This window comes from Haliaeetus leucocephalus, unplaced genomic scaffold, assembly GCF_000737465.1.
Source record: "Haliaeetus leucocephalus isolate CR32 unplaced genomic scaffold, Haliaeetus_leucocephalus-4.0 Scaffold964, whole genome shotgun sequence".
Classification (NCBI taxonomy): Eukaryota; Metazoa; Chordata; class Aves; order Accipitriformes; family Accipitridae; genus Haliaeetus; species Haliaeetus leucocephalus.
The window spans coordinates 2,389,487-2,414,853 of NW_010973400.1; the positions used below are offsets into that span (position 1 = coordinate 2,389,487).

Below are 25,367 nucleotides of genomic sequence, written 5' to 3' on the forward strand. Positions count from 1 at the left end.
TAGCTGTGAAAAAGGCACACAAAATTTTATTTATTTAGGAACTAGATTTTCTGCAGCAGTTTTTTATATCCTTGCTTGATCCCTCTACAGTTCTTTCTATAGAGAGACCACTAATCACTCCAATTGTTGGGAAAAGTTAGCAGTGTGTTTATTTCATATTTCAGAAAACTACTTTTATAAAAAACTTATATTTTTAATACTTCACATAACACAAAATATTTTAATTTTTTTATTTGCTCCAAATGCCATTTTCACAGCTATCATATTTATCACACAGCATAAAGGACATGAAGAAAACATAAAATCTGCAGTCTACCACTACAATATATTATCATTAAATATTGCAAAAAAAAGATAAGAATGTAAAATCAAATCTTCCCCATACAGTTTATTTATATGTAACACTAAAAGAAGTGACTGCAAGACAGTAAAATAATATGCAACATACTCCATCTACTGGCAAAACAGAGCAGTAGGACAAAGTTTTACTACACAGCATCCCAATGGTTAAAGAGATGCTAATGTTTTATGCATTAACATGTATCCAAACCATTTAGCAATGATTAAGTCACCAGACACACCAAACTATACATTATTGGTAGCTTCCTTTTCCACACATGTACGTATAAAGGTGAAACGACACCCTTCTCATCAGTGCCCAGTGACAACAGGTAATGGGCACAGACTGAAATATAAGACATTCAATTCAAAATTAAGAAAAAGTAATTATTGTGAGCATGGCCAAGCCCTAGAAGAGGTTTCCCAGGCATGTCACGGAGCCTCCATTCTTAGAGATATTCAAAACACAACTGGACATAGCCTTGAGCAACCAGCTCTGAGCAGGGGAGTTAGACTAGATGATCTCCAGAGGTTCCTTCCAACCACAGAAATTTTGTGGTTCTATGATCATACAACTACTTATATCAGGCTTCTGACCTATGTCCCATTCTAAGTTCCCACCAGAACACTTGCACTTTTCTCAAAATACACAGTTGATATGGAAATATTTTAAATTATCTGTGGCAGAACTCTCCCAAATGGATTTTCAGCAACTTCTAGTAATGTAATACTTTTAAAACTCATCTATATTGTGATACACAATCCATCACAGGTGTACCTTCAACAAGGGAAATGGAAGTTGCAGATTAAATCTAGCTCAGGAATGTCTATCACCGTGCCTACAAATAGAGCAACTATTTTGTGCCACAATTCTGACAGCCCATGTGGTCTAAGCAAATTAAAAAAAAAATCTAAAGTACATTAGAAAAATTAAATAAATCACAAAATAATAGGTAACTAAAACAATTAAATAAAGCTTCATACAAAATACATAACCTCAGAAACAAACCAACACTCAATAAACTAACTCTCGTTCTCTACTGTACTAGCCCTAAACAGTAAACAGGGCTTTAAACTGGGTGAGGCTGATGTACTGTCTGTACTCAACTCTGGTTTTAGAGAAGACGCTTGACATCCTTTAGGGTTCTCAAGTGTTTCATCTGAATTGACCTTTTTGCAGCTATTTTCTAAAATACTGTAAACAAAGCTCCTAAAAAAATTAATTCAATAAGGAAAGTAATGTTATGACTGGTATTTTTTTTGTTAGAGAATTCAAGTTCAAATAACAGAAAAAAATGGAAGATTTTCAGAATTATTAATTGGAAAGTACAGGTTTTATCCTGTGTAATTAAAATACATGAATCATTGTCCTTGTTACTCTGCCTGTATAATACATTTCAGTCTTTAAAAAAAAAAAAATCTTAGTTCTTGACCATACAAAAATTTCCACTCTACCTCTAAATTTACGTCTGTTCAGAAATCCCTTCTCTAAACTTGCCTCTCCCATTTAAACAATTGCAATCCACCATATAATTGGCTGCTATTCAAGCTCCCTACAATCTGCTCGGTTCTGCTCTCACCTTACTCTAGTTCATTCCCTCAAACACCCTTTTAAGACTGTTTCTCTTCCTAGTTCGTAGTCTCCGCTGAACGTACCACATCAATCTTTAAGCGTGCCCATGTACTATTTGAATCCCTTCTGCAGATTTCTGATTGCTCATCAATTCCTGGTTCTCTCTCTTGATTACTAGATGCATCACATCCCTCCTGGACTAGTTATCTTGCCCAGACTCAACCTTAAAAGGAAGATTTTCATTTGATCATAGTCCCAAACACCACTAAGTCTCAAATTTTCTTGCCGCCCAACCTAAATCACCAAAACACTAGCAGGAACGGTGCCTTAACACTAACTTCTTTCTTGTTTACTGGCAGTTTCCTTTAGCTGATGGTTCTAGTCTTCAAACAACTGCCACTGCATCCACAACATTAGGTAGAGAAGAGAGCAGAGGTACCAGAGCTGCTTTTTACACAAGTCACCAGTAATAGCTGCTATCTCTCTTCCCAAGAAATGGCTGGCTTGGAGGTGTAGAAACCCTACCGTATGCAGCACAGCACACAGAGCCAGGAAAGTGCTCTGTAGATCAGCCAGAGTGAGAATCTCCGTCTTGGATTTCACAGGAAACTAAAAAAAAATTGAGAATCCCTTCCCTCCTCTCTCCCTTTTTGCATGAGCTGCCCAATGAATAAAGAACAGTTGGATCCACATCACCAATTTATTATATCACAATTTATTCAAACCACAACTCTCTACTATTGACTGTAATTCCTTTAACGGAAGAAATTACTGCTTCAGGAAATAAAACCATACACCTGTAATTAATTAAACTATTCCACATCAACACTATCATTCATATATAAACGATGTTAATCTCTGGGCAGTTAGCATCATGCCTAGAAAACTTTCTCATCAAGGAAAAGCACCGTGAAGGAGAGCACAAAGACCAACGAAAATTTGTCAGCTTCAATCTATCAGTTTCCCTATTAAGCAATAACTGATAATGCTATTAATAATATATTAATAATGGATTCCACATCTTGAGCAGGAAAGCCAGGCACAACTATCAGTATATCCCTCATACTCACTTTCTCTTGTAGTCTTTATTTTGTTTATAACAAAAATATCTGTAGTGTATTTACCTGTTCTAATCAACTTACCTCTTGGAAAATAATTAGCAGTGCCTCTGATTACAGACACCACAGTCACTCCTCAAAATTCTAAAGATTTTGATCACTTAATTGGACTAATCCAGTAAGCTGCAGGGAGAGTACCTTAACATCCTCCAATAATGGGTACTGACTATTGAAAACCAGGTGCCATAAAGGAAAATACAGTTAAATTTGTAATCTCTTTTCTAACTTTTCGCATGATACTGTATGTATTGAAGATAGGAAGCGAGTAACTATAGTGCATATAAGAGTATGAAGCAGTGTGTAGGTATGTACCTGTGAATACACACAGAGTAAACAAATCTTAACACTCAAACAGGTAAAAGTTTCTTCTCATTGGATCAGAGTTGTCTTGTACTGAAAACAGTCTTTTACAAAGAAAAATGTAATACTCATATTACATTAGTAAAAGTTATTCCTTATCACAAAAACAGGAATCCTGCTTCTTTACACTTTTTGGGCAGAGATTTCATGTAGTCAGAAAGAGTATTTCCTAAAGTTCCACGTGTTTCATGCCTAAAATTATTTCCGGAAATAATCAGTGAACAGTATTAGACACACATTTGAAATGTTTGCCATTCTCTAGTACCCCTAATTTTGCACAATTACCACCCAACATACTTACATGCACATTTATTTGCAGAGTTGGGCCACACCGTCATTGTGGGTTTTTGTTTGTTCCGGAAAGCCTCTTCAACTCTAGCTTCTGTTTTCCGTACAGTAGAACCATGAGGATTTATTTGTTCTGCTGTTACTGATAAGCCTGCATACAGAAGATAACCATACCTATTTAAATAAACCAAGCTGCATAAAACTATTGAATTTTAAAAGAAATTTGGAATACCATGGCTGCAATAAGAACACGTCAATTAATATTTAGCTGGACATTCAAAACAAAGATTAGAATCAAGAATATTTGTTTTCTACTGACAAAATAACTCACTGGTTGCATGGTCTTAAAACTGTCAGCTCTGACAGCTTAGAAAAATATGAGTGTCTCTCACACTTCGGTCCCCAAAGATTGCACTCTTCTATCCAAATTTCCTCTATAAAGCAAATTCTTATTGACAGTTTCAATTTTTCCTAATTTTAAGCAGATGATTTAAAGTAAGTGGCAATCCATAATAGCATTCTATGCCATATCAAAGAGTATCTGAATAAAAACCTTGTATTGTCACCATGATCTATGTTATGTAAAACGGATCCATTTCAGAGTCAATATGAACTCTTAGATTAAGAAAACTGCAATTGTGCTTCTAACAAAAAGTCTGGTTTGCTTTCTGTAATGTAAGTTCATCTCATAGCTTCTACTATTTCAAACAGTTTTTAATTAAATTCTAAAATTGCAAACTTTCATATTGGTTAAGCACATTTTAAAGACAAACGAATCTCTGAAGTTTCATATTTGTGAACTAGAATTTCCTATACATCTACTACAACAGTCTTCAAAATGTCATACCATGTCTCCAATAGTAACCAGAACCAAGTGATCATGAGCTGACAAGAAGCTCCAAAACTGATGAATGCAGAAATTAAAAGATTCACAAAAGAACTCTCACCTAATAGTTAATAGTTACAGCATAAGTTTCTAGGTACCATTACAAGTATTTTCCACTGCATATCAAGTACATGATATGCTTGATATCATATCAAGTATTTCATTACTCAAAACTTCCACCACTTCTAACTTGTTATCTGCTGTTTTCAACAAGCTGCTGCAAATTCCAATAATCTACTATACATTTTTTTCATTTGCCAGCTTAGAACTTGTTATCCTTAGATTTAGTCTTTCAACAGCACCTCATTTCAGTACTACAAGAACAAGAAATTCTAGTTTAACTTCTAGATAACAATTTTATTATACAGTTTATTATTCTGTTACACTGCAGTACTTCTGAGATTGGTCACCAATCTCAGTACTAAATAAAAATGGCAGATCTGTCAAAAAAACACAAAAGTTGTGGAAAAAGAAAGTGATGTAGAAATACCTTCCATTTTAAAACTATGTAAATTGCTACTTAACTTGCCAAGAGAATTGTGAAGAAAATGGATATGAAGCTTTTTAGCCTTAACCCTCATCTTCAGTATTCTGGAAAATAAATTAAGTGCTAATACATGGCACAATTCAGAAAATCAATGGCTTTTTAACTGGGTAAAGATTAAAAAGCCTACAGTACGTGTCACTTGCCTTCCAAACTCCTCTGTGATTCCAGACAGAAATACTTGATAACATTTCCAGAGAATCTATTAGAAGCCTCATGCAGACCAGCTTGCGCAATTCCATCCAAATCATGTTGAATGTTGAAGTCTTTCCAAATGTGGCCAAGAAAATGTTGGCCAAAATGTAACCAAGTACGGGGCACGTTCTTTTTGTCAGAAGACAAATTTCCTTTCTGATGGTGACAGCCACCCACTCTGATTCCATCTGTGACTGCAACACTACCTTGACCTGTTCTGAGGTGGTATTAATACAAGTTTTATATTCAGCCCAAAACCCACTAGTCGATTCTCATGATATACCTGGACTTTTTTTCCCCACAGTCCACTGTTTGCATTATTGCCCTTCTTTCACAATAGTCCTGTTGGCAAGCTAAGAATTTTAACTCTGGTAAGGCTTGAAGGTAGGATCCTTTATCAAGATGACTCCAGAAATAAATGCAGATTTTTTTTTTTCTTTTTCCTCAGCAGACTGTACACATGCCAGTCTGGCACTTTTAAAGGAACATGAAAAGAGAAGTTTAGGGTACTCTGAGCTGAAAAAAAAGCCTGCATCATATAGTGAAGCATACTCACTGTGACTTCAGTCTCAACATTCGTTTAAGGCCTTGCTTGGACATCTCTTACTGATATTAAAAAGAAGTACTTAAGGGTTCAATTCCCCACCACTTTGTCAGGCAACAAGGCTGGCTGCCTGATTCAGCATGATTTCATTGGGTAGCTCCACTGTGACAAACAGCATGGTATAAGCACCTCCCCTTGCATTTCAGTGACCAGTTGCACAAAGATTTTGGAGAGCAAAAGGCATAGTTTGCACTGCTTACACAATTTTCCTCAAATATTTCCTAACTGAAACCTTCCATTATTTCAAAACATACCCTTATGAAGCAGAGGGGAAGAAGGAGGATCTGGGGATCATTTCCATACCTGTCCATCTGGTAATCAATCCAAAGAAGAAACCAGAAATCACTTAACCTTGTGGACATCCAATCAAAAGAAGAAACTGCAAGTATATGCCTTTGTTGTCCCTTGCCCAAAATGTTCCAAAACACGGTACGTGTCAAAGTCTAGACCAGCAGATGCACTGTGATTTTGCTGATCTGCTGTCTTGCTGAGTATCTTCTGTAGAGCAAAATGGGAGTAATGGCAAGGCTGATGAGCCTTCAAATCCCTTCCATCCATTACAATTATCAGTGCCAAGATTACGTGCCTGAAGTACCATCTTCTTCATGTTCTACACGACAGCCTTGGACACAACTCCTGATCCAGGGGCAGGACAATCTCTTGTGCTTGCCTTACAGCATGAGGCTTCCTCAGACCTCAAGCGCTTGATATCTTTTTCTTCATTCATAACCATTTAATCTAATACAGCTTCTTCCATGCATTCCAAATATTCTGTCCTTGCTAATGCAGTAAGTGATCTTAGCCTTCCACACTCTGCAGATGGACCAACTGCAGAGCTCCTTTGCTCTTGAAACCACCACAATGTGGTCCAAAAGCATGAGCATCTTTGAAATGTGACTTGCAGGTATCTGCCACACTGTAACAGTTTCCATGCCGATGCGAAGAATGCACTTTGAAAACCTGCCCATTGTTGTATGTGAGCTGTTGTCACTCAACAACTGTACTGCTAGTCACCTATCTGTATCTGAAGGCCCACTAACCAGCATCTGACAACAGTATCTTCTTTTTCTGATTTAACAAGTTCATTGCATGACATCATCAGCCTTAACTATGACTTCTGAAAATCCACCTCTTTCAACAGGGTCTGCAGGTTTTGCCCCCAGAAATATATATTACTTGGTCACTGCCACAAAAAGAAGGGCAGCATTCCAGTTAGCTCTTGGAAGACTCGGAAGGAGAGACTTACAAGCTATACAGTCACTCTCTGTAACAACGAGCTCTTACAAACAGTTACTTTAACCTCGGAAGCAATAACCTTTAACAATCATGGGGGAGTCATAATGGATAATTAACTGAGCTCAGCTCACAGTGTGACACTAAGGCCAGAATTGGGAATATTTTTATACTTCTAATAGAAAAGTACAGAGGAGAAATGAAGGCATTATATTAGTTCTATTTTACAACCACGGTGAATTACAATTTGTTCTCTTATCCACAATTCAAGACACACATTGGAAGCTTGTACAGAATTAAAAAAAAAAAAGCATGACTGAATAGGAAAATAAAAGGTACTGTATCAGTTTAAACCTGAAGAAGAGAAAGACTACAGATACTTGCATAGTTCAAAGAAATTTATTAATAAAGGGTCTTCAATCTACTGATAAAAGTATTCCATGAACCAGCAGCTGTAAGTTAAGACCAGCCAAATTCAGCCTAGGAATCAAATAATGCAGTTTTTTACCAAAGCAGGAAACAGCTTGCCAAGGCAAAGCTGGAATTACTGAAATCAGTAATCCCTAAATCAGCATGAAATTTTGTTCTGATGTTATAGTTCAGTGATTTTCAACCTCTTTCATTTTCAGAACTTGAAAAATTTTCCATGGAGCTACAGATTTTTTCATGCAAACAGAGCCCTGTTCCCATACTGGGAATATGTCTGGGCTTCCGATTACCTTTTCTGGTCACTTTAGAAGCTGTCCACACACTTGGAGGTCTATGGACTACATGCTGAACATACCTGCAGTAATTTCAACAAATCTAAGTCAGTGATGTCCTCCAATGTAGGGGGCTATACTGCCTGATTCTGGACTGTTAGAATGTCAACCTCATGCTCCCCTCGATGTGGGTGTAATAGTTGCTTCTTAATCAACAGATCACCAAAAGTACATTTGTGCACAGGCCAGGGTGAACTGAAAATTCACTGTTTTAAATGCCATTCTCTCTAATCATAATTGTTATTACACTGCATTACATGGCATTTTTAGAATGCAGCTCTGGTTTCACCACATCTTCAGCTAGTACCACAATCCCAACATTTATCTGTCCACCGTGTTCTACAATACTTTCTGTACCAACAGGCAATGCATCCTTCTTTTGTGAAGATGGTGACTTATTGGACCAGCTCACATAGTTGGAAAAAGTAGACAAGTTTCACACTCAGTCATCCTTTAACATGCACTGCCTGAGTCTGACACATATTCTATATTTCATCTTAAATTTTTATATAGCCATTTTTAAATTCTGTTTTCTATCCCATATATGTTGTGTTATGATAAATGAAGTTACATACCTCTTTTTCTTCTCGCTTCCTTGATTTCTTCACACATCTTATTAAATTCTGGATCCAGTTCAGCAGCAATGATAGCATGAGCAGTGTCCTTCAAAGTACAAGCTCTGTGTCTAATTATTTTATCTAGAAAACAGGACAGCACGCTTGTTAATTTCCTCACAATTATGTAAATCCTTTACCATTTTATGTTGTTCTGTATTGCATATTACAACACTGATATAGACAGAAGTAACTGGGAAATATTACAAATGTATGAAAATGTAGATGGATCAATAACATAGCATGCTCAAAAATCACAACCCAGCTATTTAAGAAATATAGTATTTTTCAGAAGTACAAATTGTTACTTTAATCAATAGTGGCACTTACAAACAAATGCAAACAGTGAGTGATGAACACACCTAAATCAACTTGCAATCCTTAGAAACTTGCTAGAATCAGCAAGTGTACCAGTTCCTACAGGCAGATCTACACAGTATAATGGAGTACAGTGCAGAGAGTCCCAAAAGTAACAAGAGACTTGTCCAGGAATTAATTTACCCACTGGGGCCTAGGAACATTCATACAATTATACTGCCTGCAAAATCATACTGGACATCTCCTAAATCTGTAAGGTAGACCTGGCATGCTTATATTCCTCCCCTGTTTTTTTTTTTAACCTTAAATTATTGCTTAATGTTTATTTAACAACTGCTAGAAAATTCAAAATTGTGCTAAAACAGATTACTTTATTGCTTATATTGAATAGCTATTTCTCATTTTATTCCATTGAGAAAAACTGGCAACAAACAAGCCTCGAGTTTGCTACATTTTCATTTCTATTTGGGGAACAAGACAAAAAAAATATGGCCCACACTGGAAGCCTACATGTGACTCATGAAAAAACATTTTTTCAGAGAAGACCAGTTCCCATACCTTTGAAACACACAAAAGAAATTATTCCAATGCTGTTGAAATTTGAAAAGTAATTTTAACTTAATAAATAAGCTTGTATGTGGAGAAAATTGACATCTAGAATCTTGCTTTTCAATGAAACCTATAATACTCATTGTTTGCTTTTAGTACAAACGTACTTAATTTGTCAATTCATCCATACTGAATTATTTTTTCCAGCTGATGGAGGTACTTCAACAGCAAACATCAACATTAATGTCTACAACATGTTATGCAATTAGCAGATTTAATTTGTTTTATTAATCACTAAAGACAACAATTAAGAGTATCAGTGAACATTTATTAAATAAGGTTTATAATTCTAGAAACAGCAAATTTTACAGCTGGAAAAACTGCTGAGTGAAAAAGAATATCCAGTATCCAGCTCAAATGAGCCCTACATATGTTTCCTGGGGAAATCTAGTGCCACTTAAATCAACTGTAAACTAGAAATATTTACCCACATATATTTGTGAAGCATTATGTTTTATGATCACAAAAAATAAACTGCATTCTTTGCAGATGTAATTTTGCGATATTAGACCTTAAAAAGTTGGTCAGATAATAAAGCTTAGGATACCCTCGCAAAAGAAAGAAAGAGGGGGGAAAAAAAAAGAAAAAAAACTGAAGAAAAATCAAATCAAGAGTATTTGATTGAACCACTATTTTCCTCATATCCTGTGATCGGCAAGGCTTTCCCACAGACAGTGCTTCAAAGAGGTGAATACTATTGTGTCTAAAACACAATGGTTATGTTTCCACACCTTTAAGAACATTTCCTGGTCAAACAATGGAGGGAAAGAAAAAAAAAAACCCAAACAACCCACCCAAATCTTACTATATAACCTAGCTGAAATTTTATAGCAAAGTACCGGGGGGGAGGGGGGGGCAGGGGGGGAATACAACGCCCCCCCCCAAAAAACAAGGAAGCCAGTTTTGAATATCTGTACTGCATATAAAACCAGCTACTCTGGTACTCCTATTGCCTTTTCAACTGAATGACAGGATAGAAGCAGGTACAGTATGTTCTTCTGCAATTTTAAGCATGAAGCAGAGGCAAGCACATATGCCCAGCTTTAGAGAATGTGAGCATTTACAGGTTAATATTCAGTTAATGCATCTGAATGCATGTAATGCTTACATACATAGACATGATGTGCTGTTTCAGCAGTGTATTCATACAACAGCTCAAGAAATCTTGCATGCCAGAAGAGCAATACATCATTGACAACGCAGAAGACGGAACTATCTTTCATTACCTACTCAATGATGAGAAACTCCAATCCAAAACTTAGCCTAGAAATAGCCAGATCCATTTCTCCCAGCTCAGTCCTGATGGCATGGAAAACCAAAAACTATCCCTGTTTTGGTTCCCTAAATATATTTCTTAAGACTCTTTCTCTTTGGACAAGCTCCATGAAAACTTCTGTCACTAAACATTCCCCAAGCTGTCTTTGCTATTTTATGTTTTCGCCACACTGAACCTGCGACTCATGTCGTTTATGACCCTGAGCAGATCTGACCTTAGAAGTCTGTAGTCCCGTAACACCTGCTCTAAAACTTCAGAAAACCTCTTCAGACTACATTTCCTAGAATTAAACAACCCAGCCCACAGGTCCACATGGCCTAAAAATGAGAACAAAGGATGTATATTAATGCCAATTTTTCCCAAAGCCCATCACAAAGTCACAAACATACATCAGTTGCATGCAGGAGGTATGTCTCATAGTCCTCATCTTCTAAACAGGCACTCTTCAGAGACACTCAGAATCCCAAATGTCCATTGGCTTTGATTAGTTCACATCACTTACACATTAGAAGTCCTCAAAAGTGCATTATCAGGATGATGGAAAACCTTTTGCTGTATTTTATCAATGTATTTTTTTTAGTTGTAAAACAAAATGCATCATAAATTGAAGAAATAAAAGTTTATTTTCCAAAGATATGAACCAGCACTGGTTTCAAAAGGCAAATGTGAAAAATGAGCATAACTATTTGACCAGACTATATTGTACCTAGTCCACACGTGAGACCATTTGCAAATGCCTCAGAAAACTTTGAGAAGCAAGAAAAATACAGAAAACCAGGCTTTAACCTGGTAAAATGATTTCACAAGATTTAATGAAAGACTTTTTAACACATTGGACTATATTTGTAGATGGACCCAGATTTCCAAGTATCACATATATTAAATACAACTACATGAAAAAGGTGCTTTGTTGTGGTTGTTCTTTTACTGATGATTCTTGAAGCTGCCAATTGAAAGGCCTTCTTTTGGCAATGTACACTATAAGGTAGCCCTAGCGAGTACACAAGATGTTCTTTCCTTACTTCGAGCATGTACAGCTTTTACATGCATTTCAATCTACAAATTCCATTTTAATTGAAAGCATCCCATCACACTTTGTCAAGACAATGCCTTATCATCTCCCCTAATCAGCTGCAACTAACTTCCTTGCCTGATGATTTATCCTGTTTTATTTCTGTCCCCAAATACATAGTTCTTAATTTCTGTCTGTGAATTTAATGTTCTAAGCCAATGTGGAAATAAAGTAGGCCACTGCCAGATTGCATGCAGGATTCTCTATAGAGCTCTCCAAATTACGTTGGGGTTTTGTTGCATATACAAAGTCTATTCACTGAAAAGGAGCTATCAAATTTGAAAAGGAACTACAAAACCTAATTTATTAGAACACAACTCTGAATGCTGTAGTTCTCCTGCTCTTATAATGTCCCCCAGTGTACCACATGCCTCAGAATACTACAAGCACAGACCCTTAGGACTTGCTTATCCTAATTATCAGATAGCATGCAGTTTATTTAAATGACTGAATAGTAACCAAATACATGATTAAATACCAGGCTTTCAGGTTTAGGTAGGCCAAAATGAAACAGGTCCTTACCTCCAGGATCTTTGTCTGGATTGTACTCCAATGCGTTGCTGCAGATCAGGTCAATATCTGTTAGGAAATCCTTGGCTGTTAAGTAGTTGTGTTTATCAATTTTGGTTATTACTGTTGATAGGTCCATTGGCTCTTTGATAACTTCAAGGTAATCTGAAACCTATAAACAAACAGCATACAGAAATGACACAGGAACACATGCATTCCATTTGAACACTGCCAATTTCACATCTTTATACTGTTATTCATTTCACATGCTTAGCTCTAATACATTAACTAAACATTCTGATTTCTAAACAAATTTATGTTGAAAACAGAAGTTTTACCAGACTAAATAAAACATAGGACTTCCAAAGCTACTTTTTCTTCAGTAGCTCACCAATTTATCTTCCAAAATTAATTTAATGGTATTTTTGAGGCAAAGCATTTTAACATAAATATATTGTTAATTTTATTTAGACTGAACTATTATTTTTTTTTATATATAGTGCTATAACACTGTCTTGGGTTAGAAAGGCAAATACAATCAGCCTAACTCAAAACCCTGGGAAAAACTAGGGAAGGTATATTCTGTTCACCTTGTAGGTAAAGTTCTCATTAAACTGAACAGTCAAATTACCAGCTTTTTTATATCTTCTATTGAATAGTTCCTTCAATCACTCACTCAACAAAAGAAGTCTGGTTTTACCAATTGAAGACATTAGCCTGACTGTAAAGAAGGGCAGTCTAAAGAGAAAGCCTTGCGTCATAGTTCACAGCTTAATATGAGCTTAGCTTATAACCAGAGATTTAGCAACTACTAGGGTACACTAAAAAGTAACATAATTAATGATACCATAAGGGTCTCAAGCTTGATAGTGAAATGCATCAGCACAGCCACTGTAACAAAGTTCACCAAAGAATCTATGAATTTGTTACTTCAAGGAAAAAAACCCTATACTTGAATGTTTCAATGTGATTAAGACTACAATCAATTAAAAATACTGGCAGCCTCAGAAACAGTATTGCGTTTTTTCTTTTGAGATCACGCATGTATGATGGTGGCTGACAAAATACTGAGGAGTTAAATACATAATTCAGATCAAGCCATAATGGCTCCATAAGAATTTTTTTTAATAAAGTATCTGTAGACATTCATACAAAAATACATTACAACATAAACCAACATTAACGCATTACTTCAGTGGACAGCAGTCTATCACCCAATTCCTTAAATATATACATTGAAATTTATGATGAAAAATTAAAATTGCAAAAATTCTCTTTTTGTCTCCCTCTATGGAAACATGATGATAATTGGTTCAGTGATTGGAAAGCCAAGCCACAGGCTTCCTTTTCATGTCAGCACATCATCAGAAAGAATCTTCACTGGAAACTGTAATCATTGCTGCTGAATTAGTCAAGGAAAATCCTTGACTTAAAGTAGCAGCATTCTCTGCAATGCCAAGTAGGAGTGGAACAAACTTAATGCATTTTCTAAGTCAGTCAAGCAGACAGGCTGTTGCAGAAAAGGAAAGGATAGTCCTGTGCTTAAATGCACCAGGTGGGATGAAAAGGATTACATTTAATTTCTAGTGCTGTGATATATTAGCAGGGTTTTTGGCAAGTGTTTAAGTAACAAATTCACATTTTAATTCTCTCCATCTGCAAAACAAGGACGGTAATTTGTTCGTTCTTTATGTGACCTTATGCAAGTTTAGACCACAAGTTCTTTGGGGAAAGAAACTTCCTTTACTACGTATATGAAGTGTTTCCACCAATAATGGACCTCTCAAGCAGTTTCATAAGAAAAATCAAAGTTACTGGTCAGACCATGCTCACACTGTAAGTGGCCACATTAAAGAGTTCTTGTCAGTCTTTCAGAAACAGTCAGCTACTGAACACTATGGAAAGCTCAAATTAAGAGAAGACTGCATGGGCCCATAAAAGACACCTGTTCCATCCTGCCTAGAATTTACACCGCAAATCTGCTTTTTACAGTGCTGTACTTTTAATGTCCCATATTCATCTCTTAATGTCTTCCAAAAGAGATGCTTCTCTTCAGAAGCAATTAAGCATTTTTTTTTAATTTAGCAAGCTTGCAAAGCTTGCAGTGGGCCAGCATCTGATCTCAAAGTCAGACCGAACATAATCCTATTCATATAGCAGCACCTGAAAATAGATTTGCAGATCAAACTGTCTCATCAGTTAGGTGTGCATACTCCATAATCGACCAGTTAATGCCTTATTATGTGCTACCATCTGTGATTAATGGCATCCACAAGCATTACTGCTGAAATTATTCAACAATACTATTAATGCTGAATTCATTACAGAACACAGATCACTTTCCCAATATTATCATGCCTATGATTACAGTGTTGTAAAAGCCTTTATTACAGAATTATATTTATGGTTTCAAATATTTCAGGAGCACTTGTAGGGATAGGAGTGATGGCATTTTGAAATGCTGATTTCAGTTATAAAATTGACAGGAATGCACAAGGTTTTTTAATAGGTCACTGGTATAGCCAAAGAACATGCTCCAACTCCTTGCATCACAGATGATGAAGCTGTGACTATCTCACCAGCTAAAAATCAGCATTTTAGATTGTACAGATCATGGATCAAACATCTATTTTTCTTATTAATGTATCAATTTCTTTTTTTAATTTATATTCTTTTTCTAATAGTTTCAACTTCATTGTTTGCACATTACTGAAACAAGACCTCTTCAATATCCACCGGTTTGCTGAAGATGTTAAAGCGTTTGTCTGTGGCCAGCCTCTTGGTAACATCCCTGAGAAACAACCGCAGCTCTCTCAATGTGTTCTCTTCCTGGTCCTCCATTCGCTGTTTTTCTGCTTCTGACAGCTCACGGGCAGGACATGGCAGTGCAAGAGGAAGAACTTCCAGAGCACGAAGAGCTAGGGAAAAAAACAAGAAGTCAGACAACGGAAATACTAACAACACAGTGGCTCTTGGGATTATGCCACTCCAGATTCCATTACATATTTAATCTGCCTCATCGACCTGTCACTGCATCCTTAACCCCACAGCTCTCCATTTTCCAAAACTGATAACTCTAATGCACGAAATTTATTCTGGGCACTGATTAACACTGTCAAACGTTAATTACACTAAGCGTCATTTACCCACACCTTTTGAAAAAGGAAAATATCACAAAATAAAACATTCAGATGACATTATTATTGGTTTTACTGTAACTTAGTTTACCAGCCTGTTTCCTTCTTGGTGGGGGCATTGCTGCCTCATCAAGAATTAACCCTTTGAAAAATCGCAATCTGTCTTCTTCACTTGGTCTTTGAATATAAAAAACCTCTTCATACTGGATTCTGAAAATACATTTCACCTAAAAAAAAAAAAAAAGAAAATTGAGCCCCCACTCAAAAAATACATTATTAATGACCATACTAAAACACTAGTCATAAACTACTCAAAATTAGCCACAGAAGAGAAGATAGTAAACTCTACCCAAAGCTGCATGCACAACCTTGGGAAAACAAATACTTGTAATTCTCACTGAATTTTCTGTAGTAATTAAACTTTCAGTATCCCATGATCCTAACAATGGCCACCTCTGTAGTGAGAAGAAGAGAAAGGGCAGAAGAAAAAAAAAATCAAAGAAAATGTTGAGGAAAAAAACAGGAATTCCCCTTCCCCATCCTGAGCCTCAGAAGATGTAGAGCTAAAGATTAGGCCTTTAGACTAAATCTGCATTTAATTATACTGGAGTAATTTGTCAAAATGAACAACTGACAAAACGAACAATTTTGTCTTCTCAGCAAAGTAGCATGGAAATTATGAAAATCGGTAATATGGATGTACATCCCTCATTAAAGAAAACTACAAACATTTAATTAATATTACATTTTCAGTTTCACATATTTTAAATTAAGTTAGAAAAACACTGCAAAACAATGGTTTTACATGATCAAAACATTCTGAAGAGCACATACCTCCCCCTAACAATGCCTCCTTCCACAATAAACTTACCTCTTCAGGCAATTCACTATACATGGACTCAGAGGTAGACAGTAGAAATATAGGGGAGAAGGATGGTATATCTTGCAGCAAAGTTAGAAAAGTAGCTCTCACAGTTTCACTGACAGCTTCCCACCAATCGCCAATATGAGGCATGTAAACAATACTTGGTACTGTTCTTCGAGCTTCACGAAAGATCTAATTAAAAGAAACAGTGGTATTTAAATGGAGAAACTAATTGTTCTTATCACTTGTAATACAATTACTGTGGACTAGGAAATGACTCCTGGTTTTGGTATTTTATAAACAGAAGTTCCAGTAAAATAAAATCATCTAATGATAAATGCTTTCTAAACAAGTGTTTGTGCCTCTTAACTGTATCATTCAATTATTTTACGCCAATGTGCTAGGAAGGCTACAAAACAACTACTTACCAAATATGTTTTAAAAACTTGCTAAGACTGAATAATCAAGATGATAATTAAACTGGTTTGCAATCCAAGCAAAATCCACCACAAACTGTTTTGAAACCTAACACATTTAAAACTAAGTAAATGAACCTAGAACTACAGCACACCAGTTCATACACAAGCTAATAAAATGAAAATCAGGAACCTAATACCCAGATTAAGCTTACTTGACATTAGGTATGTGACTGAGGGGGCAAGTTAAAAATGTAATTACTCTCACTAGTCAGCAGAGATCTCAATCACCCTCTAGAGACCCCTTTCTTTTAAACATGAAAATAGAAGGAGCCTATGAAAACCTGGCTTTTAAGTTACATTCCAGTTAGCTGCTTTTATATTGATGCAACTAATCTGTTCCAGAATTACATAATTTACTCATTACAAGAGAATCTGAAATGTCACCTGTGCACATGATTCTTCAGGCGTTTTGGCACTGACTGAATAAAGTGCTGGCAGATCTAGCCTGTGTACAGAGAATTTTTCAAGACTGTGCAATAGTGCTGGAGCAAGGTGCGAAGTCTGACCCGAACCTCTCTCTCCAGATAGCAGTAATCTTGGTCGGTAAGAGGTTGGCTGGTGATAAGCTGACCTGCAACAAAGTAACAGTTACAAAATACAATTAACATGCCAATGTTATCAATGGATGGATATATATAATAAGATATTTTAGAATCCAAAAGACTTTCAATAATGGGTAATCGTTTCCTACTATTACCTAAAAAGATTCAACTAACTCTACTATACCTCAACACTACTCCAAGTCTCAATAACTCAAGCTTTGTCTATTCTTTGATTTCACAACAATTTAATTCAAACTCATCTGTGCAAAGCTATGCACATATTAAATTCATGAAAATTTTTATTATAAGCAGTTTATTTAAAACCAATTCCTTGATCATATAAAAAGACTTAATGGACTTCCAGTGAAGATATCTATTTAATAATGTCTAGTTCACTCCTAACTACTAAAGTATCTCTTTAGTAGCCTCAGGAATCCCAGATCAATCCATTCATCCCGTAAGCGCTACCCAAGATTTCCAAGAACCACCTAACATTCCAATGCTTTATTTAAGAAATAGGACCTGAAGTAGGACTGAATAAAATCACTGTTCATCTTCTATTCTAGCATATCCATACACTTCTATTCAGTAGATTTCCAGACAGAAGATTTTAAAGGAAAAACTGCAAAGGTAAACTTATTTTTTAGTTTTGCTGTTGAGAAGAAATGATAAGGAGTTCATACAAAGATTTTAGGGGGTTTTTGTTTGTTTTGTGGGTTTTGCCCTGCTGTGGGGACAAGTGAGACATGAAGAAAGAAGCATTAGGTTTTTGCATCAAAAGTCCATTTATAGAAAATTGATTATGAAACAAGAAAGTTTCTTTGATCAGTTTGCATTTTCTCCCACTAAGACATTTTTATCTGCACATCAATCAGCTCAGGCAGTGAAACAAGACTGGCTGGTTTTATTTCAGGTTAAATATTTTATAACAGCTATGAACATTGTTGACCTTTGGCTTTTCAGTTCTGGTGGTGGAAGGGTTACACACACAGATAGCAATCAAAGATGCTCAGAAAGACAAATTAAGGCAGGCTTACGTACTTTACAAAAATAAACATATTCTTCCAGATTATTTTATTTAGACACGCATCTACACAAATATATATCGGCATTTTGGGTTTGGGTTCCCCTCTCCCAACCTCACAAGAAAAGGTTAAATTTGGCATTAAAATACCTGACTATGTATCTCAAACTATTTGAACTTAAATCCTTATTTTTAAGCCTAGATTCCCATAAAGGCTGTTCTGGCACTACTCTTTAGCACAAAAATTTTAGCAGCTTTCCACAAGATGGCTCTACTAAACAGTACTACTATTGAACAGACTTCCTAACCTCATTTTCTTTATTTAGTAAACTCCCTGCAGAACTCATCATATAAAGTAGTTTAAAACTATTCTTAATACAAAACACTCATCCAAATTTCACGCACACTTTCTAAATTCCCACTTTCCCAAAACTTTCCATGAAAAACAATGAAAAAAAGATGTTAGAAATGCTGAATGCATTAATTATATAAAGCATCCAAACAGCTGCATACACTGAAGCTCAACAATACTTTAGACCAAGAAAAAGCAAACAATCCCTCCAAAATATTCCTACATACCTCTCTTCCCAGTTCTTAATCTTTCAAATCAAAATGGCTTGCTACAATTAAGAATTGCTGTTAATATCCTTACTTCTAAGCTATACCTGTCTGTTGCAAAATACTTCTGATTACTGTCTAGGATGTGGCCTCTCCTAAAACCATTCACATACCTAAAATACTCTTTTCCATGCACTTACATGTTTCTATTACAGAACACCATTGCCATCACAAAGCAAAAGATCATCTTTGTTACCTCTTCTTACATAAGAATTTCTTGGTTTCATCTATCTGGTTATATGCATTTAGAAAAACACTCACATTGTAAAATGAAGGTAGGGTTTATGTATAGCAGCTGATGACTGTTTCTTTGGTGATCCTGAGTGACAGCTCGTCTCAAAAATTGATGAAGCATTCTCATCTTCACTATCATCTAATATTAGACTTGGTACATCTGTTCCAAGAAATATATTAATTAGAACCTTATCACTTCTAAGTGCACGCACAACAAACAAGAAAAGACATTACAATTTTCTTCATGTAATTTAAAACATTTTCAAATGTAGAAAAAATGAGTTAAAAGTGTCTAAATATTAGAACACAGAATAATAAGTACTTATTACTTCAAAAACCAAAACAAATTAAATATTGTAGAAGTCTAATCATAATTACAATTTGGTTTTTTAAATCATCAGGCAGAACAACTTCACAAATACAACAAATGTTTAACTTGTTATGAAATGCTTCCTTTGCTTTTATTTCACAGCTAGAGGTTTTTCAAGAATAAAGTTATAAAATCTGTAATTCCTCAAACTATATAGAATTTTGTACTTATTTATTTAAGTGCCCAAATTTTGAGGTACACTTCTTCCAAAGTTATTCTCAGCACAACTACCTAGACAATGTATGTTTATGAAGAATTGTCTTCCACCCTCTGATAATCTGCCAAAGAATGTCAAACTACTTTTTATCAAAATCAGCTCAATTCGTTCCATGCTTATATGCTATACCTTAACCTATTTTAATTCCTTTGCTAATAATGAGCTGAAGTACTCTCTACATAGACCTTCAGAAACAAAAAGCTAGAAGACTGATTACATTCAGAAGCCAGACTGCAGGGATAAACAACTGCAAAAAATACAAATATGGCACTAAAACAGAACAACCAGTTGACAGTCAAAAATCAGGCACAGCTAAATTAGCTACCAGAGCTGCAACAGGATTAAGAGTAGACTGCTGCGATTTGATAATGGGAAAAAACTGCTGCAACATCTTTACTTGCCCCAGGAAACGTTGATGTCACCCTAAGCAAGCCACTCATTCTCATTCCCATAGAGAAATCAGTCTGCAACGATGGGATGAAAATGGTCACGATCACTCGGCTGTACAGTAAAGAGCAGTGCAGGGGCCAGGTCTCCTGAGGGACAAAATGCTCTGCAATGGATGGGCAGCATTTCTGAGAGCAGCCCAGAGTCACTGCAGCGCACTGCCGTTCAGGGCAACCACCGGACTTCCTAACAGTAGCTCAAGGTGGCCACAGCCGCTTAGAAAAATGGACTGCTGTGAAATGAAAGTGTGAAATACAGAGGTATCTAAGTGTTATTCTCAAATATATGACCCACTGCCTTATTTGCCCGATTTACATGAAGCCAGGTCCTGCTACACTGATCAAACCACCGCCACGGGACAAAGGAATCAACTTCAAAGCAGCGTTAAGTGTTGGATGGGGACGCCATCTAAGGGCTATGCATCTAGACATACAGTGCCAGGAAAATTTCTCAACAGACAACAAAGGTTCCCTTAGTTGGCTGTGTGATTGAAGAAACTGGATTCAGAGTAGGCTGGGCAGGATTAACATTCTGCTGGTATGGGATGAGGACATGCCACATCCCTTGGCAAGACATGATGCAGTCACACACCTGACAATCATTCCTCAGGGGGCAAAGATAAAAAAGGCTTGCAGACCCCAACCAGTGGCCAAAAGCTAGTCCATAACAAGAAAAAGCAGTTCAGAAGCTGCTGGACATTTAGCTCCAGGCAAGGATAGAAGCCTTCAAATCAACTGGACACAGGCCTCCTAACCCTTGACTCACTGCAGTCCTTAAACAGGCAGAATTTTTCCTATACCAAATGTAGACCATAGGGTAAGTCCTATAGTCATGCACTGGACAGAGCTTTCACTTCCTAAAATATGTAATTATTAAAAAAGGCAGCCCATCTTTTAATCCCAGGCATCAGGCCTCTGTGACATCCTTTACTTGAGCGTCTGACTCACTGAATTACAAGAAACAGGAATCATTAGTGAACTGCAAAGACGTGTAGAAAACTAGATTTGCAGATTGTAAGCACATCAATAAGCATTTGCTATTATACCTGGCTCTCAGTTCAAGAAAAACTGAAGCCCTAGTGTGTAATCTACATTTACATTTAAAATCCTTGTACACGAACGTGGATTTTGCTGGTTTTAACACAGATTAAACTTATTATTCAGTATTTTCTTGGGTTTAAGGGGGTAAGAAGAAAAACTAAGGTACAGAGGAAACATTAAAAGAAACCTTAGTTCATGTATCTTCAAAATCGATTATCTACAAACATTTAAAAGTAGCCATAGCAGCAGGATTATCTAGTAAAGCTACTATTTAAATCAATGAATGCTTCCACACTCACTTAGCAGTAATGAGCAGTAATAAATGGGAATGTAAAGAATGTAACTGAAGAAAATATTCTGAATTAGAACTTTACAACAAAGACAGGGACGCCTAATTCAATTCTTCAACAATAACGACAGTCTCTAAATTGGCCATTACCAACAGGTCAACAGTATACAGACTTAAGCATCTTAAACAACTTTGGTTACAAGAGCCTAATACGATCTAACTGCAGCTGCAAGGCAGCTCACTTCCCCCTACCCACCACCACATGCTCCCAGGCCCCAACTCGTGCCAACTCCAACACTTGTTAAAACCTCCAGCTATCCCACAGTCAGCAGAAAACTAACCCGAAAAAATACATCATTTTTGGACAAGTTTGCTGGCTAACATGGTCTAACAAAAGGCCTGACATACTGAAGTAAGTGGAAGGGATAGAGCAAAAATGCACAGCTGGGCTGGAGGAACTGCAGCAGCCAGCACAAGGATCAGCTTAAGCTGCCTGGGATGCAGTCTGAAAGTGTGCTCTGGAATAGGAATGAAAAGAAAGTCATGGCTGTCACAGGTTTGCTTCATGACTAGGCTATTTTCAAGCTAATCACACACAACCACAAGTACTGTTTACACAGTTGGAGGGGTGAGGGTGATCCCAGATAAGAACAGTAGAAAATAGTATGTCAGAATAAGTAGGTATCAAAACCAAGGTATCTTGTTCAACATTTAACTACCAAGAAATGACAAGGGTAACTATTAAAGTATGTCTCAGAGAAGAGCTGGGTAAAAAAACCCAGAACCTATTGACTCACTGCAAGTCAAAACAGTCAGTCGCATTCCTTCTTATTCCCTGCTTCCTCAATGCACTCACATTGCTCCCATTGCAGCAGGGTTCTGGCATACATCTGACCCCTTAGTGAGTTGATTTTACTCACTAATTTGGCAAAAAGCTAACTTGACAAAACAGCAAATAGTTCTCCACTTGGCTAAGCCAGCAGAATCAACTCAGAGGATCAGGAGTGTATCAGGTCAGTTCAAGCAGCGGGAAGTCTCAGGACTTTCTCCTTAACCACCAGATGACCATTACACAGGCTGAGGTATCTCGGCTAACCACAGTCTCACCTGCCAAGCTGCAAGCTTCCCACAGCACTTCTTTGCAGCCTGCTTCTGCACCATCAGCCAGCAAAGGATTGGGCACAGCTAACTGACACTCAGGACAAGAGCTACAATTTCAGGTCCTAACACACTGAGCAACATTATCTCACTGTTTGCTTTTGTTCTGCCATCTGATTATGGCCCATTATTTCTCTTTTTTAAATTGTAAATTACTTGAACATTCTCCTTTTTTCAGGTGGCACTCATAGCTAAGGGATCTTGGCCTATATAGGTCAGTTTATTAAATTCCAGAGCAACGTGGAATCAGCAAAAATAATTATGCAACATCCAAGCGAACTGAATTTACATACTAAAAACACTGAACCAAATACACGTCAGGTTTAAGGCTAGCAATACAAGAAAGCCAGCTGAAATACTTCCAAATTGAAACAGCATTTGAAAAAAAACCCCAAACCACATACCTTCACTTTTGTCACCCTGGCTAAATTCAGCATGAGGAAATACTTTGTGTAAAACCTCAAGAAGGTTGGTGAAGGTACGCTCCAACAGTGGTCTGATCACAGGAGATAACGCATGTCCTGAAGACGTCACGGCACGTTGGGAAGCAGGCACAATATTCTGCATTGCATGATAAAAATCCTGTGCGCTGAGAACTACTGAAGAAACATCAAGCTGTAGTTTCTGACTGCTCACATAAATCTGGGGATAGCGTCGTCTCAGGGCAATCAAGGCAGCCTCAGTGCAAAGTGCTTTTATGTCAGCTCCACAGTACCCTAGTGCACACAAAACCAAAAATACCTTCCATGAAATAGCATTGCTGTGCTACATATATTTCAAACATGCCTAAAGCTAAAAACAATCAGTAATACTTAATTGTCAAGGTCCACAAAGCATCTGCCAAAAGGTATCAGGTCATAATCCAGTGACAGTGTTGTGTACCTAGAAATTATGTACAGGTATATTGAAACACAGTAAGAAATTAATTCCACATTGAGGTTAAAATGACCTACTTTTTCACATAGCTTATTTTCAGCCCAGGGTTATAGGTCTGTCATCACTCTTTCTTCTTCCTTAATACTGTCTAAAGTATGTGTGCAATTTTAAAAGGCTAGCCCCTCTCCTCCTTTTTTACTTTAATCTCTCTATATGAAAATATTTTTTAATAGCAAAGTAATTTTGTTATACTGGATGAACATCACCGACTTTAAACTTTTACAGCCTGAGAAAATGAGCAGTACAAAGAAAAATGTTTCATGAGTAAAATACGGAAGAGATGAACTCTCTTGTTAAAAAAGTATACTGTGGACTCTTGGAAAAATGTGAACTTCTACTATCAAGAAAAATGTTTCAGACTTTTTAGAGTTTCATAATTTTACTAATATAACCAAAAGAGTAGAAAAACTATTAAAAAGCACTAGAATTTTAATTTAGCCTAGCTTTGTAAATATCTACAGGTGGCTACCTGTAATTGCTTAATCATCATTACTGAAAAACACAGATCTGGTAATTAGGAAATACTGAGAGACTTAATACCTCTGTGTCTTTTGCAGTACTAATAGTTTGGGGGTTTTTCTCCAGAGCTAGAAATTAGATTAAAATTTTTCCATATCTCTCAGCAAAAGACATTAATATGCCACTGTATTTTGTAGCACCATCACTCCACCTTTCAAAAACGTAAAACGTTATTCCAGTGGGAAAACTCTTTTAGAGAATTATAGTCACTATAGGAAAACATGCTGCACTGAGGTATTGCCACATAAAAGTTTATGGGTTTGCAACAAAGTGTTTATAGAAGCTAATTAATCAATTCTTTAGTTGAATTATTCGCAAACAACATTTTTTTTTTTAATCAGACTTCCTCCTCCCCGCCAGGTCTTACACTATTTGCACTTCTACTCTATTTTTGTACTGGTCTTTTGGTAGCACCAAGTCCCAAAAACTGAATCCTGCCTTGTTTCTCTCTCTATCCTCTGATGTTCTTTCAGTGCTACTGGCATATATATTTTTACAAGATCCATACAGCAACAAGGAACAAAGGTGATTCCATACAAAGTGTTGAAAAATAAAAAAGGAAGCAATTAATATGAAGGACAGACAATTTTCCATCCCCATCTTTCAGATACATAAATTGGGGGATAACAATAAAAGATACCAATTTTTCAGCTATGAAGACAACTTAATTTGGCTGAGACTTCAAATTCCACCTTTTTTCATATATACTTGAAAATCATTTTTAAAAAGGAAAAAAAGCAACAGATGGAAGATCACCATAAATATCAGACTCTTGCAACTTTTAAACTAAGCTTTCCAATTTTATAAAAAGGTTAGTAGCTATAATTGTGTAAAATTGATGAGCACGCACTGCGACTGTTATCTAAAAAGTATGTAGCAATTCACATTCACAAGTTACCTTAAAATAAATACATGTGATATTTTAAATATGTTCAAATACATCCACTATGTTAAGCAATAGGGAACTAATTATTTACAGCACTAAGGCTGTTGGTTGTTTTTTTTTTAACTAACCCCTGTCATGAAATCAAAACCATGCAGGCATGCTTCATCAACCATGTGAACCTATTAGACAGTAGCTACAGGTGCATCAGAGAAATCAAAACCAAGGTTTTTCCTCTAAATTCCTGCTTTGTTCTTTCAATGCCAGGTATCACATTCCCATTTAAATTGGTCCACTTCTCATCTAACA

The 25,367-nt window shown here is 36.5% G+C and overlaps 1 protein-coding gene across 1 annotated transcript in view; it reads right to left on the reverse strand.

The window, feature by feature from the left end:
- ATAD2B (ATPase family, AAA domain containing 2B) overlaps nucleotides 1-25,367 on the reverse strand; it is a 78,130-nt gene that overhangs the window by 18,193 nt on the left and 34,570 nt on the right. The window contains exons 17-25 of the mRNA XM_010584305.1: nucleotides 23,125-23,436; nucleotides 19,227-19,359; nucleotides 17,166-17,352; nucleotides 16,309-16,494; nucleotides 15,529-15,664; nucleotides 15,022-15,218; nucleotides 12,313-12,472; nucleotides 8,477-8,599; nucleotides 3,692-3,829 (exon numbers count right to left, since the gene is read on the reverse strand). Coding sequence (XP_010582607.1) covers nucleotides 3,692-3,829; nucleotides 8,477-8,599; nucleotides 12,313-12,472; nucleotides 15,022-15,218; nucleotides 15,529-15,664; nucleotides 16,309-16,494; nucleotides 17,166-17,352; nucleotides 19,227-19,359; nucleotides 23,125-23,436 — 1,572 coding nt within the window. The remainder of the gene's footprint in view (nucleotides 1-3,691; nucleotides 3,830-8,476; nucleotides 8,600-12,312; nucleotides 12,473-15,021; nucleotides 15,219-15,528; nucleotides 15,665-16,308; nucleotides 16,495-17,165; nucleotides 17,353-19,226; nucleotides 19,360-23,124; nucleotides 23,437-25,367) is intronic.